At 44.0% G+C, this 19416-nt stretch overlaps 1 protein-coding gene across 1 annotated transcript; it reads right to left on the minus strand.

Moving 5' to 3' along the window:
- Positions 1–782: 782 nt before the first annotated feature.
- Positions 783–16393, minus strand: PRNP (prion protein). The gene is made up of 2 exons (XM_003788036.2): positions 16256–16393; positions 783–3246 (listed from the first exon to the last, which is right to left on the minus strand). The coding sequence occupies exon 2, from the start codon at positions 3234–3236 to the stop codon at positions 2457–2459; it is 780 nt and encodes a 259-aa protein (XP_003788084.1). The 5' UTR covers positions 3237–3246; positions 16256–16393; the 3' UTR covers positions 783–2456.
- Positions 16394–19416: the final 3023 nt, after the last annotated feature.

Consider the following 19416-nt stretch of genomic DNA (forward strand, 5'->3'; position numbering starts at 1 on the left):
TCAGATTTCGGATTAGTGAAGGCCACCCTTCAGAGTGGAGCAGTCTGGGCATTGCTGCAATCCCACAATGGGCAATGGAGCCCTGAGCTCCCACTTTTATTTCTGCTCTCTGTCTCTTGTCTTTCTTTACTGTCACTCCTAACTTTATGTTTCTCCAGTTGATCACTGCCAGCTTCCACAGCTCTCAGCGGATACTGCTCTTGGGGTTGGACTCCAACAATTGCTGGCTTGGCACCTATAGCTCAAGTAGCTAGGGCACCAGCCACATACACTGGAGCTGGCAGGTTCGAGCATGGCCTGGGCCTGCTTTTAAACGACAATGACAACTGCAACCAGATAGCCGGGCATTGTGGTGGGCACCTATAGTCCCAGCTACTCAGGAGGCTGAGGCAAGAGAATCGCTTAAGCCCAAGAGTTTGAGGTTGCTGTGAGCTGTGACACCACAGCACTCTACCTAGGGTGACATAGTGAGACTCTGTCTCAAAAAAAAAAAAAAAAGCCATTTCTAAATCCAAAACAGAAAAAAGCTTCCCGGCTGTTCCTCCTGCTGCAATAGTGCCATTGCTGTTGACTCAGTGCTAAGACCACTTAGATACTTGTGAGAAAAATAAAACGGGAGCAGACACAAGCTGCTGGGAACTGGGAAGGATAGGGCAGGGCCGGGAGTGGGCACATGGACCATCTGTCATGTGAGGACTGCAAGTGCCCCGTGGTTCAGGTCAATCCCCAAACCAGCCTGCCAACACAGGTGAGCACAGGAGTACAGACACAAATGCCACAGATGGTGCTCATCTTGGCTCCAGTTTAATTTCAGTCAGATATTAAACATTTATAAATTCTTTATACAACAAAACAAGAACATGCAAAGTTACAAATATAGAAAATATAAAGTACATGCATACTTCAAAGACCAGTTAATGGTGACCATCTGGATTCTTATATAAAACTATTCAGTGCACATTGTAAGCCTAAGGATCACGCAAAAGGGTTTTTCCCACATGTTAAGTATTTAGTACCTTACAAAAACAGTTAATGCATTAGATTTTTTCAGATGTTAACTATTCTAAACAAAAACTCCTAAGTTTGTCATGTGCAATATATATTTTATACATATATTTTTTACATAGAATACCCGCACAGTGCAAGCCAGTGCAATCTCAGAATCAAAATATGTATCTGCTGGGTGATGGTGTTAAACAATTCAGGGAATCATTTTACCTTACTTAAATAACATTAACAGAATTTCTTTTTCCACTTTGAACACATCATAATTCTATCACTCCAACCCAAGATATTTTTTAGATTGTCTCCCTATCCTTTGATTCAAAAGCCAATTACAGAAACTAAGGACTTCACTTATTCTGGTTTTTGACCATGATGTGTAGGAGACGGAAATGCAGAAAGGCAAGCACTTCCTTTCTCTGTACACCAATCATTTTCTTTATTTCACGATCCTCGATGATGACTGTGATTTTACAACTGCAGCTTTCCGCTATGTTAAAATCTCCTGGTTTCACCCACACAGCGTTTAAATCACTCTGGCTCAGGCAAATGAGCAAAGGGGATTTGCCTTCAGTGTCTAGAAGGTGATATGGTTTTCTGCTGCTTTAATTATCTATGGTTTATGCTACTAAAGAAAGGAATGCCGTGTGGAGGTGCTTTAAACCTCTCGAAAGAGAGGGTGTCTCCAAGGGCACCACTCCCAAATGTTGGATTTTTCAGTCCCAGAAGCCTGTCATGTATGTTTTAGCTATCACATGTCATGTTACTCATTCCCTACAAATGTGTCCTCTGGCCAGAGGGCTAAAGCTGCACCAGTATATGTGGTCTTGAGGCAACGACTCCCAAGTACTACAAAAGTCAAAACATGGCTGTAGTTCTCTGCAGACACAGAGCACGTGCTCCAGAGGGCTAAGCCTGCGCCTGTGAGTTAAGTTGTTCTAGTTCTGTTTCTTTTAAATGAGTATTATGTGACCTCTTTCTAAATTTGGCAGAAATGTTGTCCAGTTTTCTTAAAATGGATGAGATAATTTCTCTAAACTGCTATGAAATCACTGCTAAGATGGGGCATTAGTGTACTGAGCTCTAATCACTGAAAGAGCCAGAGGTATTCAGGCAAAGGTATTTGAGGAGTGTTTTGAGATTTATTTTATCCCAACCTGGTGCACCAGACCAAAAATAAGTCTAGATTAACCAATGGTTATTTGCTGTTATTTTCTTATCGGCCCAGCATTAGCAATGGCCCACAAAGGACTTCGATCAAAAGGGGGCTGGAATAAAGAGCGTCCCGGGTCCTCTCAACATTTTCCAGTGCTCATCAGTGCCAAGGGGATTTATTAGCCTAAGGGGGACAAAGAAGCAAGAATGAGACACCACCACTAAAAAGGCTGCAGGTGGATACCCCCTCCCTCAACCTGGAAAAGAAGATGAAGATGGTAACGACAGGAAGACCTTTCTCATCCCACAATCAGGAAGATGAGGAAGGAGATAAGGAGGATCACGGGTGGTGATGAGAAGAGGACCACGCTGGAGCCTCTCTGGTACGCAGCCTGGTACTCCCTCTGGTACTGGGTGACGCACATCTGCTCGACCATGCGCTCCATTATCTTCACGTCCGTCTCGGTGAAGTTCTCCCCTTTGGTGGTGGTGGTGACTGTGTGCTGCTTGATGGTGATGTTGACGCAGTCGTGCACAAAGTTGTTCTGGTTGCTATACTGATCCACCGGCCTGTAGTACACTTGGCTAGGGTAACGGTTCATGTTTTCACGATAGTAACGGTCCTCATAGTCATTGCCAAAGTGGATGAGGGGCCTGCTCATGGCGCTCCCCAGCATGTAGCCACCAAGGCCACCTACCACTGCCCCAGCTGCGGCCGCACCTGCCACGTGCTTCATGTTGGTCTTGGGCTTACTGGGCTTGTTCCAGTGGCCTCCTTGACCCCAGCTACCACCACCATGAGGCTGCTGTCCCCAGCTACCACCGTGGGGCTGTCCCCAGCTGCCACCATGGGGCTGCCCCCAGCTGCCACCGTGGGGCTGCCCCCAGCTGCCACCGTGAGGCTGGCCCCAGCCACCACCACCCTGGGGTGGGTAGCGGTTGCCTCCAGGGCTGCCCTGCCCCGGGTATCGGCTCCCCCCAGTGTTCCAGCCTCCAGGCTTCGGTCGCTTCTTACAGAGGCCAATGTCACTCCATGTGGCCACAAAGAGAACCAGCATCCAGCAGCCAAGTCTCGCCATTGTGACTGACCTGCAAAAGGAAGAGGAGAGGGTCAGTGCCCTGCCTTTACGTTGAAACCACTTGACGTTTGCTGTGTGATGAATGTGCACAGAGAGATGCCCGCAGCTCCTCAGTGAAGACCCTCTCCCCGCCCTGTGCCTCTGCTTGGCAGCACTGAGGACAAAGCAACTGTAAATAAAGGGTGAAAACAACTCCTTCTCCTTGTGTGAGAACATATGTGGCCGTAAGTTAATCATGTTTAGCTTTGTTTCCTGGAAATCTGATAAAGGTGGAATGCTGGCAATATCGTTATGGTAAAAACCACCTCTGATTGGTAAGCTACATCCAGACTGGGAGAACCATAAGCTACTGGTGGGTTTGCCATAGCTTTGAGCTTCTTTAGAGCAGAGATTCTTGTATGATCTCGTGAAGACCCTTGAACTTGTGCCCATCAAGCTATTATAGGGATATCAACTCCTGTGGGCTTCTACGCTAAAGAGAACCCTTTACTCACCACTATGGATCACATTCCCTTGCACCTGAGCAGTCACTTACCAAGGCTGGGGCTGAAGATAAATCCCTGAGGCCTAGTTGCTGTGGACCACTGTGAGGACCCTGAGGCCAAGTGCAGCCTATGGAGGGAGGTCTTGTGTCAGTCTAACGTCTAGTTAGGCCGAAGGCAGGTGGGTGTGGCAGCAGAGTGATTTAAACACTCTGCAAATAGCTGGCTCAACATCTTTCCTCTGTAGGAATAGCAGGAAATAAGTCTCTCTTGTTTGTGGTTACACCTGCAGGGGCTAGGGCAGTGTCTGGCACACAGCAGGGCACAATGGGTATTTGTTAAGTGAAGGAATTGATATCCCCTGAGCATACAAACACCATGAAGAATTTCCTCAAGGGAATTCTCAATACAATTCTACTAGAAACTAGAAATATCCAGGATTTTGAAAGCCCCTATTGTAAATTCATCTTTCTCTCTAGAGTCTAGACAGATAGGCGGGGCTGCTCAAAGTGGAGGAAATGGGCAGTGTTCACAAGCTACGAGGTTCCTTGCTCGCTGAGTTAAGTTTTAGTTCAACATTTAATGTTTTATGTGTGGTTTATTTTCTTCCAATTTTTGATGCAGAAGAATCACTTCCTATATAAAAAGGCTAGCACAGTTTAGATGACAGACAACCCAAATAGCCTGGATGACAGTGTATCCTCTTTCCCACAATGTATGTTCACATGAAAAATCTCCTTTCAGATGAATGACCTCATCCTGGGCACTCAGTTCCAAGGGCAGAGATCAAAGACACAGTAGAACGATTATTAAACAGTATTTAGGCCAGGTGTGGTGGCTCCTGGCTGTAATCCTAGTACTCTGGGAGGCCAAGGTGGATCTGAGCTCAGGAGTTTGAGACCAGCCTGAGCAAGAACAAGAGCCCATCTCTAAAAATAGCCAAGTGTTGTGGCTGGCACTTGTCCCATCTACCGGGGAGGCTGAGGCAAGAGCATCACTTGAGCCCAAGAGTTTGAGGTTGCTGTGAGCTATGATGCCACAGCACTCTACCGAGGGTGACAAAGTGAGATTCTGTCTCAAAACGCCCCCCAAACAGTATCTACTATACCCTATGTCAAATCATATGCTCCAAAATATCATGGTATAAAACCCAAGACGGCATACGCTCTAACAGTGAAGTCAGTCTTGTTCCCAGGACTGGCATAATCTAGAAATTTTTTAAAAATTAGAAAATTATGTTTCATATCCTACAGAGTTAACAACTAAATTGGATAATATCATCGAAAGGATTACTAAACAAGTAATTGAGTTAGCAGCCTGTTCATGCTTCCACTAACATTATTGCAGTCAGAAGCATATCCTGATGGTCATAAGCAAATCAAAACGTATCTGAAAGTTACAAACTGAGTTAAAGTACAGGCAGTCCCTGGGTTAGATAGGTTTTGTAGGTTTGTTCTTAAGCTAAATTTGTACATAAGCTGGAATAGGTACATTTCCCTGTTACCTGTAATAGTCTCCTGTTCATAGGTATGTGTTATATGTAAGCCAGATATTTGTAACTTGGGGACTGCCTGTACTCAGATCATGCCAAGTAGGATTTTGGAGGCTCTTTTGGTTGAGGATTTGAGGGGCAGGGACGTGCTGACTGGCTCCATTCTTGCTCCTACATTCCCTAGCCCCTGGTCTTTGCAGGCCTGCTCCCCTCACTTGTCCTGTGATCCCATGATCCTATGGAGCCCGGCTCTTGGCCTCCCTGCCACTCACACACCTTAGGGAAACAAACTAGGGGACTGCTCTGCAGTTAGCAACTCCTCATTTAAAGGGTTTTTGTGTCATCAACTTCTTCAACCCCATTGAATTATTCTTGAATTTTATTACCCGTGATATATATTGGATCCATCAGCAAATCTTAGCAGCTCCACCTTGGAAATAAATCTTAAACCTCTCAGCCCCTCACATTTTCAGATATGACCATCACTTGTCACCTGGCACAGTCTCCCAACCAGCCTCCCTGCTTCCCTCTGTCCCCATTGTGTGTTGTCCTTTTAATATGCAGATCACATCACGCCACCTCCTTGTCCCCACGTGGCACTCCTTTGTTCTATGGATAAAACTCCAAGTCCTGGCCATGCTGGCTGGGCCCCTGTGACCTGGTTTGGGCCTCTGCTGTGCCACAAACCTGGCAAGTGTGACCGTGTCGCTGGGCCCTTGCACTTGCTGTTCTCCAGGCTTCAAAGGCTCTTCTCCAGCTACCCACACTGCTCACATCTGCTCAAACGTCATCTCAAGGGACTTTTCACACTGCTCTACCTACAACAGCCCCCTGCCCTCCTTTCTTTCCCCTTGCCCTGCTTCATTTATTTTTCCTTGGAGAGGTTAGGGCTACTTGATAATACTAAGTTATTTATTGTATGCTTATTGTTCATTTTTTCCACTGGAGTGTGGGCTCCTCCAGAGCTGAGGTTTGGTTTTTTTGTAGAGACAGAGTCTCACTATGATGCCCAAGCATGTCCTGAACTCCTGTGTTCCTCAAGCGATTCTCATAACTTGGCCTTCCAACCTATTTTAACAGCTTAGTAAAATACACTGTGACCAATATGGATTATTTTAGGAATATAAGAATAGCTTAAAATCAGAAAAATCTATTGGTAGGATAAAGAGGAAAAATATTTTCTGCATGGTTAAGTTTTCAATTAAAATCAACATCCATTCCTGATTTTTAAAATTTTTATGCTACTTTAAAAGTTTCTGCAGAACTAGAAAGATGGTCTCATTCCATCATCAAGGACAAAGCCCCTACTCCATCATAATTTTAAGAGGAAAGGTGGTAAATGAGGCAGTAATACAACTTATTGCTGCTATTATTTTAGGTTGTTCTGGAAGTTCATCTAGATACAATATTCTATTTGAAAAATCCAGGACCATCAACCAAAAATGTCTTAGATGAACTTGGTGAACTCATTAGGGAGGCAGTTTTTGAAATAAACATTAAAAACCAGTGAGTCTCTAAATCAGTGTAATAAGTTAGAAGATGTAGTGGGCAAAAGCATTCCATTCACATGGCAATAAAAATTCAAAATATCTATAGGATTTATTTGAGGAAAGCTATCAAATTTTACTGAGTTATAAAAGCAGATTGGAAAAAGAAGATATATAACATTTTGACTAGGAAAACCAATAATAAAGAATACCAATTCACCAACAAATAATACATAAAGTCAATAAAATTTCAGTCACAACATAAAGGGAACTTAAAGGTCTTCTGTGACCATAATGGTATAAAACTAGAAATCAATTACGGAACTTCAGAAAATTCACAAACTAATAGAAATTAAACTACATGCTCCTGAACAATCAGTGGGTAAATTAAAATTTAAGAATTTCTTGGGACACACCTGGGCACAGTGGCTCACACCTGCGATCCGAGCATTCTGAGAGGCCAACTCACGAGGATTGGTTGAGGTCAGGAGTTCTAAACCAGCCTAAACAAATGGAAAAATTAGCTGGGCATGGGGGCACACGCCTGTAGTCCCAGCTAGTCAAGAATCTGAGGCAGGAGTACTGCTTGAATCTAGGAGTTTGAGGTTGCTGTGAGCTAGGCGGACAGACACCAGGGCACTCTGACCTGGTGAGACTATATCTCCAAAACAAAACAAGCAAAAAACCAAAACAACTTCCAGGGACAAATAAAAATGGAAACATACCACATACCCAAACCTATAGGATTCAGCAAAAGCAGTCCTAAGAGGGAAGTTTATAGTAATAAACATGTACATCAAAAAAGGAGAAAGATTTCAAACAACCCAGTGTTGTATCTTAGAAACCAGAAAAACAAGGACTAAGCCCAAAGTTAATAGAAGCAAGGAAATAATAAATATCAGAGCAGAAATAAATAAAATAGAGACAGACAAAGATAATAGAAAATATTAGCAAAATGACAGCTGGCTTTTTGAATGAACAAAATTGACAAAGCTTTAGCTAAACTAAGAAAAAAGAGAGAAGACTGAGAATCAGAAATGAAAAAGGATGCATTGCAGCTGATATCAAGGAAACACAAAAGATCCTAAGAAGCATAAGAGACTAATATAAACCATCACATGCCAACTAATTGGATAACCTGAAAGAAAATTCCCAGACACATACAACATATTAGGACTGAATTATGATGAACTAGAAAATCTGAGAGGAAAATAAGGAGTAAGGAGATTCAATTGGCAATAAAAAGCCTCCCATCACTGAAAAGCCCAGGACCTGATGGCTTCATGGCTGAAATCCACCAGACATTTAAAATAATACCAGATGTTTTCAAACTTTTCCAAACAGTTGAAGCAGAAGAAATATAGCCACGCTCATTTTCTGAGGCCAAGTTTTACCTTGATACATTACAAAACACTACAAGAAAATAAAACTACAGGCCAATATCACTAATGAATGTAGATGCAAGTATCCTTAACAAAATACTAGCAAACCAAATGCAGCACTTTAGTAAAATGTCAGACACCATGATCAAGTTGTATTTATCACTGGGGGTTAAGGATGGTTCAACACGTACAAATTAAAAAATGTGATATGTCACATTAACAGAAAGAAAGATCAAGAATCACATGATCATCTCAATAGATGTAGTAAAAACATTTGACAAAATTCAACACCTTTTATGATAATAACATTCAACAAACTAGGGATAGCAGGAATGCACCTCAAGATAAGAAAAGCCATTTATGAAAAATCCACAGCTGACATCATACTCAATGGTGAAGAAGCTAGAAGGCTTTCCTCTAAGTTCAGGAACAAGACAAAAATGTCCCCCCACATCCCTTCTACTTATTATATGCTGGAAGTCCTAGCCAGAGGAATTAGGCAAAAGAAAGAAGTTAAATCGTCCCTATTTGTAGATGACATGATCTTATATATGAAAAAGCCCAAGGATGCCTCCCAAAAAGAATTAGAATAAACAAATTCAGTAAAATTGCAGTATAGAAAATTAATATATAGGGCGGTGCTTGTGGCTCAAAAGGGTAGGGTGCCAGTCCCATATGCCAGAGGTGGTGGGTTCAAATGCAACCCTGGCCAAAAAAAAAAAAAGAAAATTAATATATAGGGCGGCACCTGTGGCTCAGGGGGTAGGGCGCTGGCCCCATATACCAAAGGTGGTGGGTTTGAACCCGGCCCCAGCCAAACTGCAACAAAAAATAGCCAGGCATTGTGGCGGGCACCTGTAGTCCCAGCTACTCAGGAGGCTGAGGTAAGAGTTAGAGGTTGCTCTACTGAGGGTGACAAAGTGAGAAATAAAGTCAAAAAAAAAAAAAAAAAAAAAAAAAGAAAGAAAGAAAGAAAGAAAATTAATATATAAAAATCAGTTGCATTTCTCTAGACTAATAGCAAACTATGTGAAAAATAAGTCAAGAAAACAATCCTATTTACAATAGCGACAAAAAAATTAGTAAAAAGGAGGTGAAAGTTTTTTAAAATTTTTTATTTTATTTTATTTTTGCAGTTTTTGGCCGAGGCTGGGTTTGAACCCACCACCTCCAGCATATGGGGCCGGTGCCCTAACCTTTTGAGCCACAGGCGCTGCCCGAGGTGAAAGATTTTTAACTGAAAACTATAAAAACACTGATGAAAGAAATTGAAGATACAAATAAATGGTAAGATATCCCTTGTTCAGGGACTGAAAAAAATTAATATTGTTAAAATGGCCATACTACCTAAAGCAAACTATAGAGTCAATGCAATCGCTTATCAAAATACCAAAGTTGGTTATAAAGTGATTTTTGGTCTTCTGGCTATATACCTAGTAGAGGAATTATTTGAACCAGAATGTTTATTGTAGCTCAATTCATAATTGCTAAGTCATGGAAGAAGCCCAAGTGCCCATTGACCCACAAATGGATTAGTAAATTGTGGTATATGTACACCATGGAATATTATGCAGCCTTAAAAAATACGGAGACTTTACCTTTTTTATGTTTAAAAGGATGGAGCTGGAACATATTCTTCTTAGCAAAGTATATCAAGAATGGAAGAAAAAGTATCCAATGTACTTAGCTCTACTATGAAACCAATATGTAAGCACCCACACTCCCATATGAAAGCTATAACCCAACTACAGGCCAAGATGCAGGGGAAAGGGAAAGGGGGGGCAGGATGGGTGGAGGTAGGGTAATTGGTTAGACCATACCTATGTTGCATTTTACAAGGGTACATGTCAAATATACTAAGTGTAGAGTACAAATGTCTTAACACAATAATTAAAGTGTGGTGAAGTTTTGTTAACCAGTTTGATGAAAGTATTTCAAATTGTATATAAAACCAGCACATTGTATCCCACAAATGCATTAATGTATGATGTAATTAAGCTATGATGTAATAAGAAAAAATACCAAAGTTGGGCTGGCCTCAGTCGCTCACACCTATAATCCTAGCACTCTGGGAGGCTGAGGCAGGTGGATTTCTTGAGCTCAGGAGTTTGAGACCAGCCTGAGCAAGAGCAAGACCCCCCTCTCAAAAAAAACAAAAAAACAAAATAGCTGGGCTTTGTGGCAGGCACCTATAGTCCCAGCTACTCAGGAGGTTGAGGCAAGAGGATTGCTTGAGGCCAAGAATTTGAGGTTGCTGTGAGCAATTATGCCACACACTCTACCCAAGACAACAAAGTGACACTCTGTCTCTAAAAAAAAAAAACATACTGAAGTTATTCTTCACAGAAATAGAAAAAAAATCTTAATATATATATGTAGAACCACAAGAGACTCTGAATAGCCAAAGCCATCCTGAGCAAAAAGAACAATTACACTTCCTGGTTTCAAAATATACTACAAAGATATAGTAACAAAAACAGCATGGCACTGGAATAAAAACAGACACACAGACCAATGAAACAGAGTAAACAACTTGGAAATAAAGTGCCAAGAACACACAACAGAAAAAAAAGTCTTGTCAAAAACTTCTGTAAGGAAAACTGGATATCCACATGCAGAAGAATGAAATTGGACCTTGTCTCATACAGTATACAAAAATAAATTCAGTATGAATTAAAAATTTAATGTAAGTCTTGAAACCATGATTCTACTAGAAGAAAACACAGTGGAAAAGCTCCATGATATTGTTCTGAGCAATGATCTTTTGGATTTGACCTCAAAGCCATAGGCAACAAAAGCAAAAAATAGACAAATGGGATTACATAAAACTAAAATCCTTTTGCACAGGAAATGAAACAGAGTGAAGAGACAACCTACAGAATGCAAGAAAATATTAGCAAACTATCCATCTGATAAGGAGTTAATATCCAAAATATATAAAGAATTCAATAGCAAGAAAACAAATTTTAAAAATGGGCAAAAAACCTAAATAAACGATTCTCAACAGAAGATACATGGGTTGCCAGCAGGTATCTGAAAAAGTGCTCACCATCACTAATCATCTGAGATATGCAAATCAAAACTACAATGAGGTGTCACTTCACTTTAGTTACTAATAGGCTATTATCAAAAGGACAAAAGAGAACAAGGGTTGACAAGGATGTGGAGAAAGGGGAACCTCTGCATGTTGTTGGTGGGAATGTAAATTAGTATAGCTGTCATGGAAAACAGTATGGAGATTCCTCAAAAAATTAAAAATGAAACTACCCTGTGATCCAGCAATCCCACTACTGGGTAGCTATCCAGAGGAAAGGAAATCAGTATGTTGGAAAGATACCTGCACCCCTGTGTCTACTGCAGCACTTGTCACAATAGCTAAGATACGGAATCAACCTGAGTGTCACACAGGCCTGAAAAGACAAATACCACATGATGCAAATGTGGAATCTAAAAAAGTCGATCTCATGGAAATAGAGAGAACAGAGTTACCGGAGGCTGAGGCAGTTGGGTGGGTGTTGGGGAGATGTTAGTGAAAAGATTTATAATTACAGTTAAATGGGAGGAAAATGGTCATGAGATCTATTATACAGCACGGTGACTACAGCTAATGATGACACACTGTATTCCTGAAAAGTGCTATGAAGAGGGAAGTTAAGTGTTCTCACCACAAAAATATCTGTATGAGGTAATGCATGTTAACAGGCTAAATTTAATCATTCTACAATGAATACATACCTTAAGACGTCATGTTGTACACAACAAATAAATATAAAATTGTATCTGTCCATTAAAAAATAAAATGGAAAAAAAACTCTCCAAAGGGGATTTTAAAGAACATTAGGAAATTCAGAATTAAGAGGACTGAAGACATTTTTGAATGAGAAGACATTCCTGCCTGCACTTGGCCTGCCAGGCGTTAGGACACAAAGCAGGCAAAGTAAGATCACGTGGCATTGGTGCAAGAGCAGAGAGAAGAGACGAGGTCCATAAATTACCTCGTTCGTTTAATTTCCATTTATAGATGGGGACTGAGCATCAGAGCTGGTAAGAACTTGTCCCAAGATTTAATAGCTCAAGGCGATGGAGCTGAGATCCAAATATAGCAACCAAAGCCTTCCTGCCCATTAAGGTGGTGTGTGGAGGGCCCAACTTCAGATACCCAGAACACTTTACAGCTTAAGGTTTAATTGGTTATGTTGGCAAGTGGCCAGGATCAAACATTTCTCCCACCCTCACCTCACACTGTCTCTTGTCTTTCCTGAGTTAAGTAAACTCACTTGTCACATTTTGATCTTTTGATGTCATTGCCCCTTAAAGAAGTTGATGTAAGCCATATAAAATTTTGCAAACAATTTTGAGGTCGTAGTTTTCTATTGGCACCCTGAAGCCCAGCCCTAGATTAAATAGGGCAAAGGGTCCCTAACCTGGTCCATCATCAAAATTACCTGCAGAACTTTAAAACAACGTCACTGCTAGAATCTATCCCAGGCCAGCCCAGGAGTCCCTAGTGATGGGATTTGGAAAGCTATAAATGCTTCCCAGGGAACTGGCATTTCTATGTTGCCAGGCTTTGGAGTTAGGTGCTTAAGAAGAATAATCCTTAACATTTACAGTGCTTTTCATAAAAGAGTATCCCTTCCTTGAAGTAACCACACTATACTGTTGGTGCTATGAATAGACTATTAGCAAGAGGAAAGGACTGTTTAAAAAATTAAGGAAAAATATTTTCCCGGTGGGGAGGACTGCTGTGTGTCCTGTTTCCTTCAGGGTTGTTTTACGTGTATAATGCTGTAGCCCTCCCTGGGTTAGATCTACACATGTTTTGAATGTTTAATATGTAGCAGGTCACATCTGATATAGTAGCCTTGGAAGAAGAAATAAGATCTGAAAAGAATAGGTAAGTTGAAACTACAGTTTAGAGAACTTTTCACCTCGGTTTTGTCAGTTAATTGAGAAGCATGTTCAGTGTATCAACATCAGTGCCGAAACATCTTTTATGTATTGTTGTGGTTTTATTATTTTGTTTTTAGAATGGTTGCTCCCTTAGATAATTTGGCATGATTCTAGAGAAAGCTGTTGTCCTTTCTCTGTAAAATTAAGCTGCTGCCCACGCAATTAGGTGTGAATTACACAGATAGATCCAAACGGCCTCTGGAACAAAGGCTTTGTGATCATAGCCTTTCCTGACCCTCATTTTCTGTGACAGTTGGTGACTTTTAACCATCCCAAGACCACAGAGGTTCTGCAGGGTACATGCCATCTGTTGCAGCTCAGTTAGGTTGGATTTGTGCCTCCAGGAAGACAGAATGCTTCAGCATGGCTGAAACTGTTCAGTTTTGACACATATTCAGGAGTCCTTCAAAACAACAAAAAAGAAGAAACTAAATCGACGAATCGAAGAACTGATTTTTAAAAAGAAAAACCTCATCACCAAATCACCAAATCCCTCTTAAATCAACTCAAGGAAAAAAATGGAACAGTATTTGAAAAAGGAAACAAGGTCGACTATTCTATTCTAAGGAAGCAAACACAATAACGATCTCTCCTTTCTCCGACACACAGAAAACTGTGGGTCCATTTCATTTTAAAAATGGAAACCTGTGAACCATTTTTTAAAAATTCCATTCTTTAGTGAAGGCAATACATCCACAAAAGGAAAAGTAAGAGCACTTATAATTTCCAGTAAAGCTATCATTTTCTGGATTTTTCCTTTCAGATTTTTCGCATATGCATCGATGCTTGAGTATATGCACACACAGGTTAGTAACCTGCACTTTGACTTAATCTTTCCCCGGCATTATCACAGGCTCCAAAATCATGATTTTCGATGGTTATGTAATGTCCCATTCACTTAATGTGTCATGATTTTTTAAGCTACTACCCTGCTGTTATACATTTGGGCTGTTTCCCAGTTGGTTCTCATTTTAGATTATCCTGTTTGGAATATGTGCCTGCAACTGGCTTTCTTTCTTTCTTTCTTTTTTTTTTTTTGGTATTTGTTTCATCCATTACAGGTAAATTCCCAGAGGACTGGGGTTTCTGGGTCACAATTTCCAACTTCTCCATGCACTGCCAGATTGCTTTACAAAAGGTTGATACTACTTGAAAATGTCCCTAGTGGGGAGGGAATAAGAAAAAAGATAAAGCATACACACCAAAGGCCAGTATTACACAGTTGGTTAAAGTTAATCTTTGCAACAAATCCTAGACGTAGGTATCATTTCCTCCATTTTATGAGTGGACAAAAGGTGGGTTAGGAAATTGACCTCAGAACCAGCTTTCCTGACCCAAAGTACCACCTCCCTGGAAACCTAAATAGGCCGAGTCTTGGGCAACCTTCCAACAAGGGGTTGCTGTCAGTATGACTGTTGTTTTTGTTAACTTAATAGACATAAAATGATAACCCCAATAATTTACATTTTATTCTGTAAATGAGTCATCATTTTGCCACTTATCTACCCGTATTAACACTTTCCTTTTACCAGTATGAAAAACTTGTGTCAGGTACAAATAATACAGTAGTACTAATCACACCCTAGCTCTCCGCTTTCTTCTCAGGTTAACGCTTGTTCCTTGTAAGAGGGCCTCAGTATTTGGTAAAACTGTTCCCTTTCATGGGTTCTTTTTTTCTCAAATCTACGAGATTTGTTAACCTTCCCAGAGATCTCACATTTTTTATTCAAATTTTGTTCCTATTTTTCTGATAAGATTTGTAAAAATTTTTAATCCTATGCTCCCCAGAGTTTTTCGTAAGGAAAAGGGAAACATCTCCAGGGTCTCCCTGTGGGGAACTGCTTATTAAATCGTAAGGACAAGAAAATAACGCAGCCATGAAGGTTATCTTGATTACGGGAGTGAAGTGGCCATGCACTGTGTGTGCATCTGGAGGCAAGGAAACAAAAACAGAGGGCTGTGGCTTTGCGGTGGTGGAATTACGAGGTAAAAGATATTTCGAACAGCTATTACAAAGAGAAAAGGAAAAAAATCCTTAAAGGGATAGTAAACATGGATTTATCCCCATTGTTTTGTTTTTTGCAGTTTTTGGCCGGGGCCAGGTTTGAACCCGCCACCTCCGGTATATGGGGCCAGCCCCTTACTCCTTTGAGCCTCAGGCGCCGCCCATATCCCCATTGTTTAATAATGAACCGTGACGGCCCCTGCAACACAGGTGGAGAGGCTGGTTTCCCCAGGGCCCTGATGACCAGATTCTGTCCCTCCAGGGTGGGAGGAAAGCGTGTGCAAAGGGAAGCTGTGGGTCCGCGGTCACACCCTGGTCCCATTCCCGGGTACCACCGCCAGGGCAGCCGCACTAACCGCCGGCATCCCCGAGACTCCACCCCCGAGGCCGGAGGCCCCGCCCACGCCCGCTGGCTCTCTCCCGGTCCCCCGGTGGCTGAGAGTGGGGCCCGGCTGCCTCCCCCAGGACCGCTATCGCCGCGCGGACACAGGGCGGGGCCGCCTCCCGGGAGGAGCTCGGCGCCTGCGGCTGAAAGCCCTCTGGAGTCTCGGAACTCCTCTCCCGCTGCGGCCTGGACCCGGAGGCTGGCGCCCGCCTCTTCATACCCCAACGCACCCTCTGTGCACCTGGAGGCGCTGGGCTTTGCCAAGGGCCGTCCTGGCCCCTGACCCTGGCCTCTGTACGCCAGGGGCAGCCATCTGGCGGGGAGCCGGGGCCCTGAGACCCCCAGAATTTCCTGCTCTGCTCTCCTGGCCGAGCGCCCCAGCCGAGCTCGTCGGCGGCCCTCCTTGAGCCCAGCCTCCGGCCATCTCCCCCACGTTCTCGCACCTGCGGTCCCTGGGGTCGCGCGACTTGCCCTTCTCGCACCCATGCTGGGTGGGGGGCGATTAGATACCTCACAACCACCGACGTCCCCCAGAGGGACTGCACTAGCTTCCCCCAACCCCCACTCCGAATAAATGCAGGCTTTCATAATCCGAAAATCGAAGCCAAGCAGCGTCATCCGAAAGACACCAGCACACCCGGCAGGCCTGAGCAGCGCCATGAGCCCCGGGGAAGCTCCAGCCCTTCCTTACTGCCAAGGTCCCTACCTCGCCCGGCCGCGTGCCCTAGCACCTCAGCCCCAACACCCCCGGTTCTCCCTGGGCCTTCGCTTATCCCCGCCGCACCCTGGTTCTCGAGACCCCTGTCCCAGCCCACGTCCCTCGCTGTGTTTACCTGCCTCGGTCGCGAGCAGAGGAGAAGCAGCTCGCAGCGCCGCGGCTGTCAACGACTGGTGCCGAGGGCAGGCAACGCGCGCCGCCAAGGAGGAGCCGGGGGCGGGGCAGGGAGGTGGCGGCGCGCACAGGCGGAGGTTGGAGCGTGGACCAATTAGGCGCAGCCTCGCGCACTCCTGGGTGCGCCCGGCCGGCAGCCGGCCGAGGTTTAAGTTAAAGGGCGCAGCGCTGGGAATGAGTCACTGGAAAAACGAGTTGATATTCGCTTAAACACCGCCATCACCTGATACCGCCTACGAGTGTCATCGCTCCCTGACGTTGCTCATTGACTATAAAAATCTTTTTAATTGAAAATTCTGCTCAAAGCCTCAAATCCCCGTTACATAATAAAGAACTCGAGAAAAACGACAGGTTAGGGAATGAGAAAGCAATTTCTGGTTAACTTTGATAACCAGAAATTTCTAAAGGGGGAAAAATTGGTCACCCTGAAGTGAGCCAAATAATTATAAATTGGAGGCCCAGAAAGGGCACTGACACTCACCTATTCCTTCACTTCTTCACTTTCTGCTCCTCATTTTACTCTAAAGAGATGATGTGGATTGTGATACTGACAAAAGAGGCACCCCGTATGAAGCAGGTGTGTTCTAGCTCAGAATCTCTGCTGAGACATTAGGTGGGGGGGTTGTTTCGTTTAAAGGAGGGATGTAGCGATGGCAGGACAGGAGTTAGGGGCGACCATGTAAATTTTTGCCCAAACCGGGTCACTTTTGAGAGTTTAAGGGGCATAAACCAGGACTATCTCGGGGGAAACGAGATATATATTGTACTCGCTGTGGGTTCTGAAAGGCTTATGGAGCACGTAAGGGAAGAGGTTTAGGATGCTGACGATCCAATTGGAAACAGGATTTGGGTAGAATAATTGTATCTCAGGACCGATCACTCAAGTGGAAGCGGACAAGCGGTGAGCGAGGGAGGAGCCAGGAGGACGTACTTTTCAGAGCTGGGGGCGACAGCGCCCCGGATGTGGTGTTTGTGGGAAGGCAGGGAACACTGGAAAGGTCCGCGGGGAAGGGCAGGGAGAGGGCCAGACAGCGTGGCCTTTGCATGCAGCTGGTTCAGTCCAGCGGGGAGGGCTGGCCTGAGTCCAGTTGGAAAACAGCACCAGGCAGCGATGCTGGTTTGCCTCCTGTCAGCCTTACATAATGCTTAGGTTGACAGAGCTTCTGGAACGTCCCCTCCTTTCCTCAGAGATGGCTCGTTGAGAGATGAAATCCGGCAGCAAAGCATCTCTTTGGTCTTCTAGAGTCTCGTGCACAGCTGGGAGGACTGAGTCAGGTTGGGGCCGGAAGTGGGTGGCCAGATCAGCCCAACCAGGGGCTGGCTACCCTTTTGGCAGAGCGGACTCAGGGTAAGCTAACTTCCAGTTTGTCCTCAAAAGAATCGTGTGTGCTGGGCGACTGCTCTGTCCCCAACTAGGAAAAGGCTCAAAAAGGCAGACGATATTTTTTTGGGGGGGGGAGGAATTAAGGAACCAATGGGGATCACCTATGTCTTCCTATTCTTATTATTATGTTGCAACTCGCCCAGAGCTTAGTAGTTGAAACAACCACCATTTTATTGTGGAGATAGATTGTGTAGACCAGGGAGTTGGGCAGGCACGGTAGGGACTTGATTCTGCCCCATGATGTTTGGGCGGTGAGTTGGAAAGACTCGAAGTCTGCAGGTGGCTAGATAGCTGAGGGCTGGAATGATCTGAGGGCTGGTCCACTGGTATGAGTGGCACCTGGGCTGGGAGGACTTGAACCTCAGGTGTGCTGACCTGGGTGCTGCTCTGTGGCTTCCTCTCAGCTTAGGGGGACTTCTTACTTGATGGCCCAGGGCTCCAAGCATGAGAGTTTCAGCAAAGGAGGAAGCTGCATTGCCACTTGCTACCCAGCCTCAGAAGTCACATAGCATTACTTCCATTGTATACTCTTGAACACTCAGATTGATTCAAGGGAAGGGGACATGGACCCCACCCCTCAAAGAGAGCAGTATCAAAGAATTTGCAGCTGTTCAAAAAATGCCACAATGGGCTTGGAGGTTTGGCCTGTAGATACTTAGGCATTTTCATTGACCTCAGGGACAGCACCAGGGGTGGGCAGCCCATAGGAGGTGTCTTCTGCAAGTGGCATCCCAGCCTTACTCCAGTTGCCTCACCCATCACCACAACCACTCATAACCCACTATAAACAATGAAGGTCGTGTACTGGGCTGGGTGAAGAATGGGGTTTAGGATTTGTCCTCCCGGGTTTCACCTGATAGCCCCACAGCCCTCGCTGAGTTTCTTGGACATCTCCCTTCACATCTGTGTCCCTGCTCAAAGTTATTTGTCAACACTATGTAATCCTCCTCAGTGAATAATAAGAAGAAGCTAACAAAGTCATGCTCTCAATTTATCTTATTTGTGAAAGGAGAATCATTTCATTCAACAAACAACTTATTATTGAGCACCCAGTATGAATTAGAGAGTTACAGTTTCTAATGGCCCATGATGGGTTTGGGATTTTAACTAAATGTGAAAGCAAAGTCCCTGAAGATTAAGTGAGGGAGTGACATGGCCCTCTTAATGATTGCTCTGGCTCAGCAGCTCTCAATCTGTGAGTCTCAACCCATGGGAACTGTATTAAACGGCTGCGGCATTAGGAAGGTTGAGAACCACTGCTCAGGCTAGTGTGCAAGGCATTAATCAGGGCCTGGGCTGTGGCTTTTGCAGTGGTCCAGGGGAGAGAAAATGGTGGCTTGATCTACAGTGGTGGCAGAGGATGGATTCAAGACAGAATCTAGAGGTGGACCCACTGGACTTGCTAATGCCAATGAGATAAGGAGTCCAGGAAAAGGGGGAATCGTGGATAACTCCTGGTTTTTTTTAATGAGCAACCGGGGATGGTGGAGCTATTTTCTTAAATGGTAAAAGATGAAGAGCAATGAAATTTTGGAGAGCACCTCAGGAATTCCTTTTATTTGAACAACGTTGAATATGTGATATCTGTGTAGCGTCTGGATGGCTGTTGAAGATATACATTTAAAAGTTTTCAGCATGGCTCAGCGCCTGTGGCTCAAGCGGCTAAGGCGCCAGCCACATACACCTAAGGTGGTGGGTTTGAATCCCCAGCCCGGGCC

The sequence above is a fragment of the Otolemur garnettii genome, unplaced genomic scaffold (assembly GCF_000181295.1).
Source record: "Otolemur garnettii isolate 467f Iridium unplaced genomic scaffold, OtoGar3 scaffold00025, whole genome shotgun sequence".
Lineage (NCBI taxonomy): Eukaryota > Metazoa > Chordata > Mammalia > Primates > Galagidae > Otolemur > Otolemur garnettii.

Bases quoted from the DNA above. Each gene is read 5' to 3' on its own strand.
- PRNP (XM_003788036.2), bottom strand. From the start codon at position 3,236: ATGGCGAGACTTGGCTGCTGGATGCTGGTTCTCTTTGTGGCCACATGG.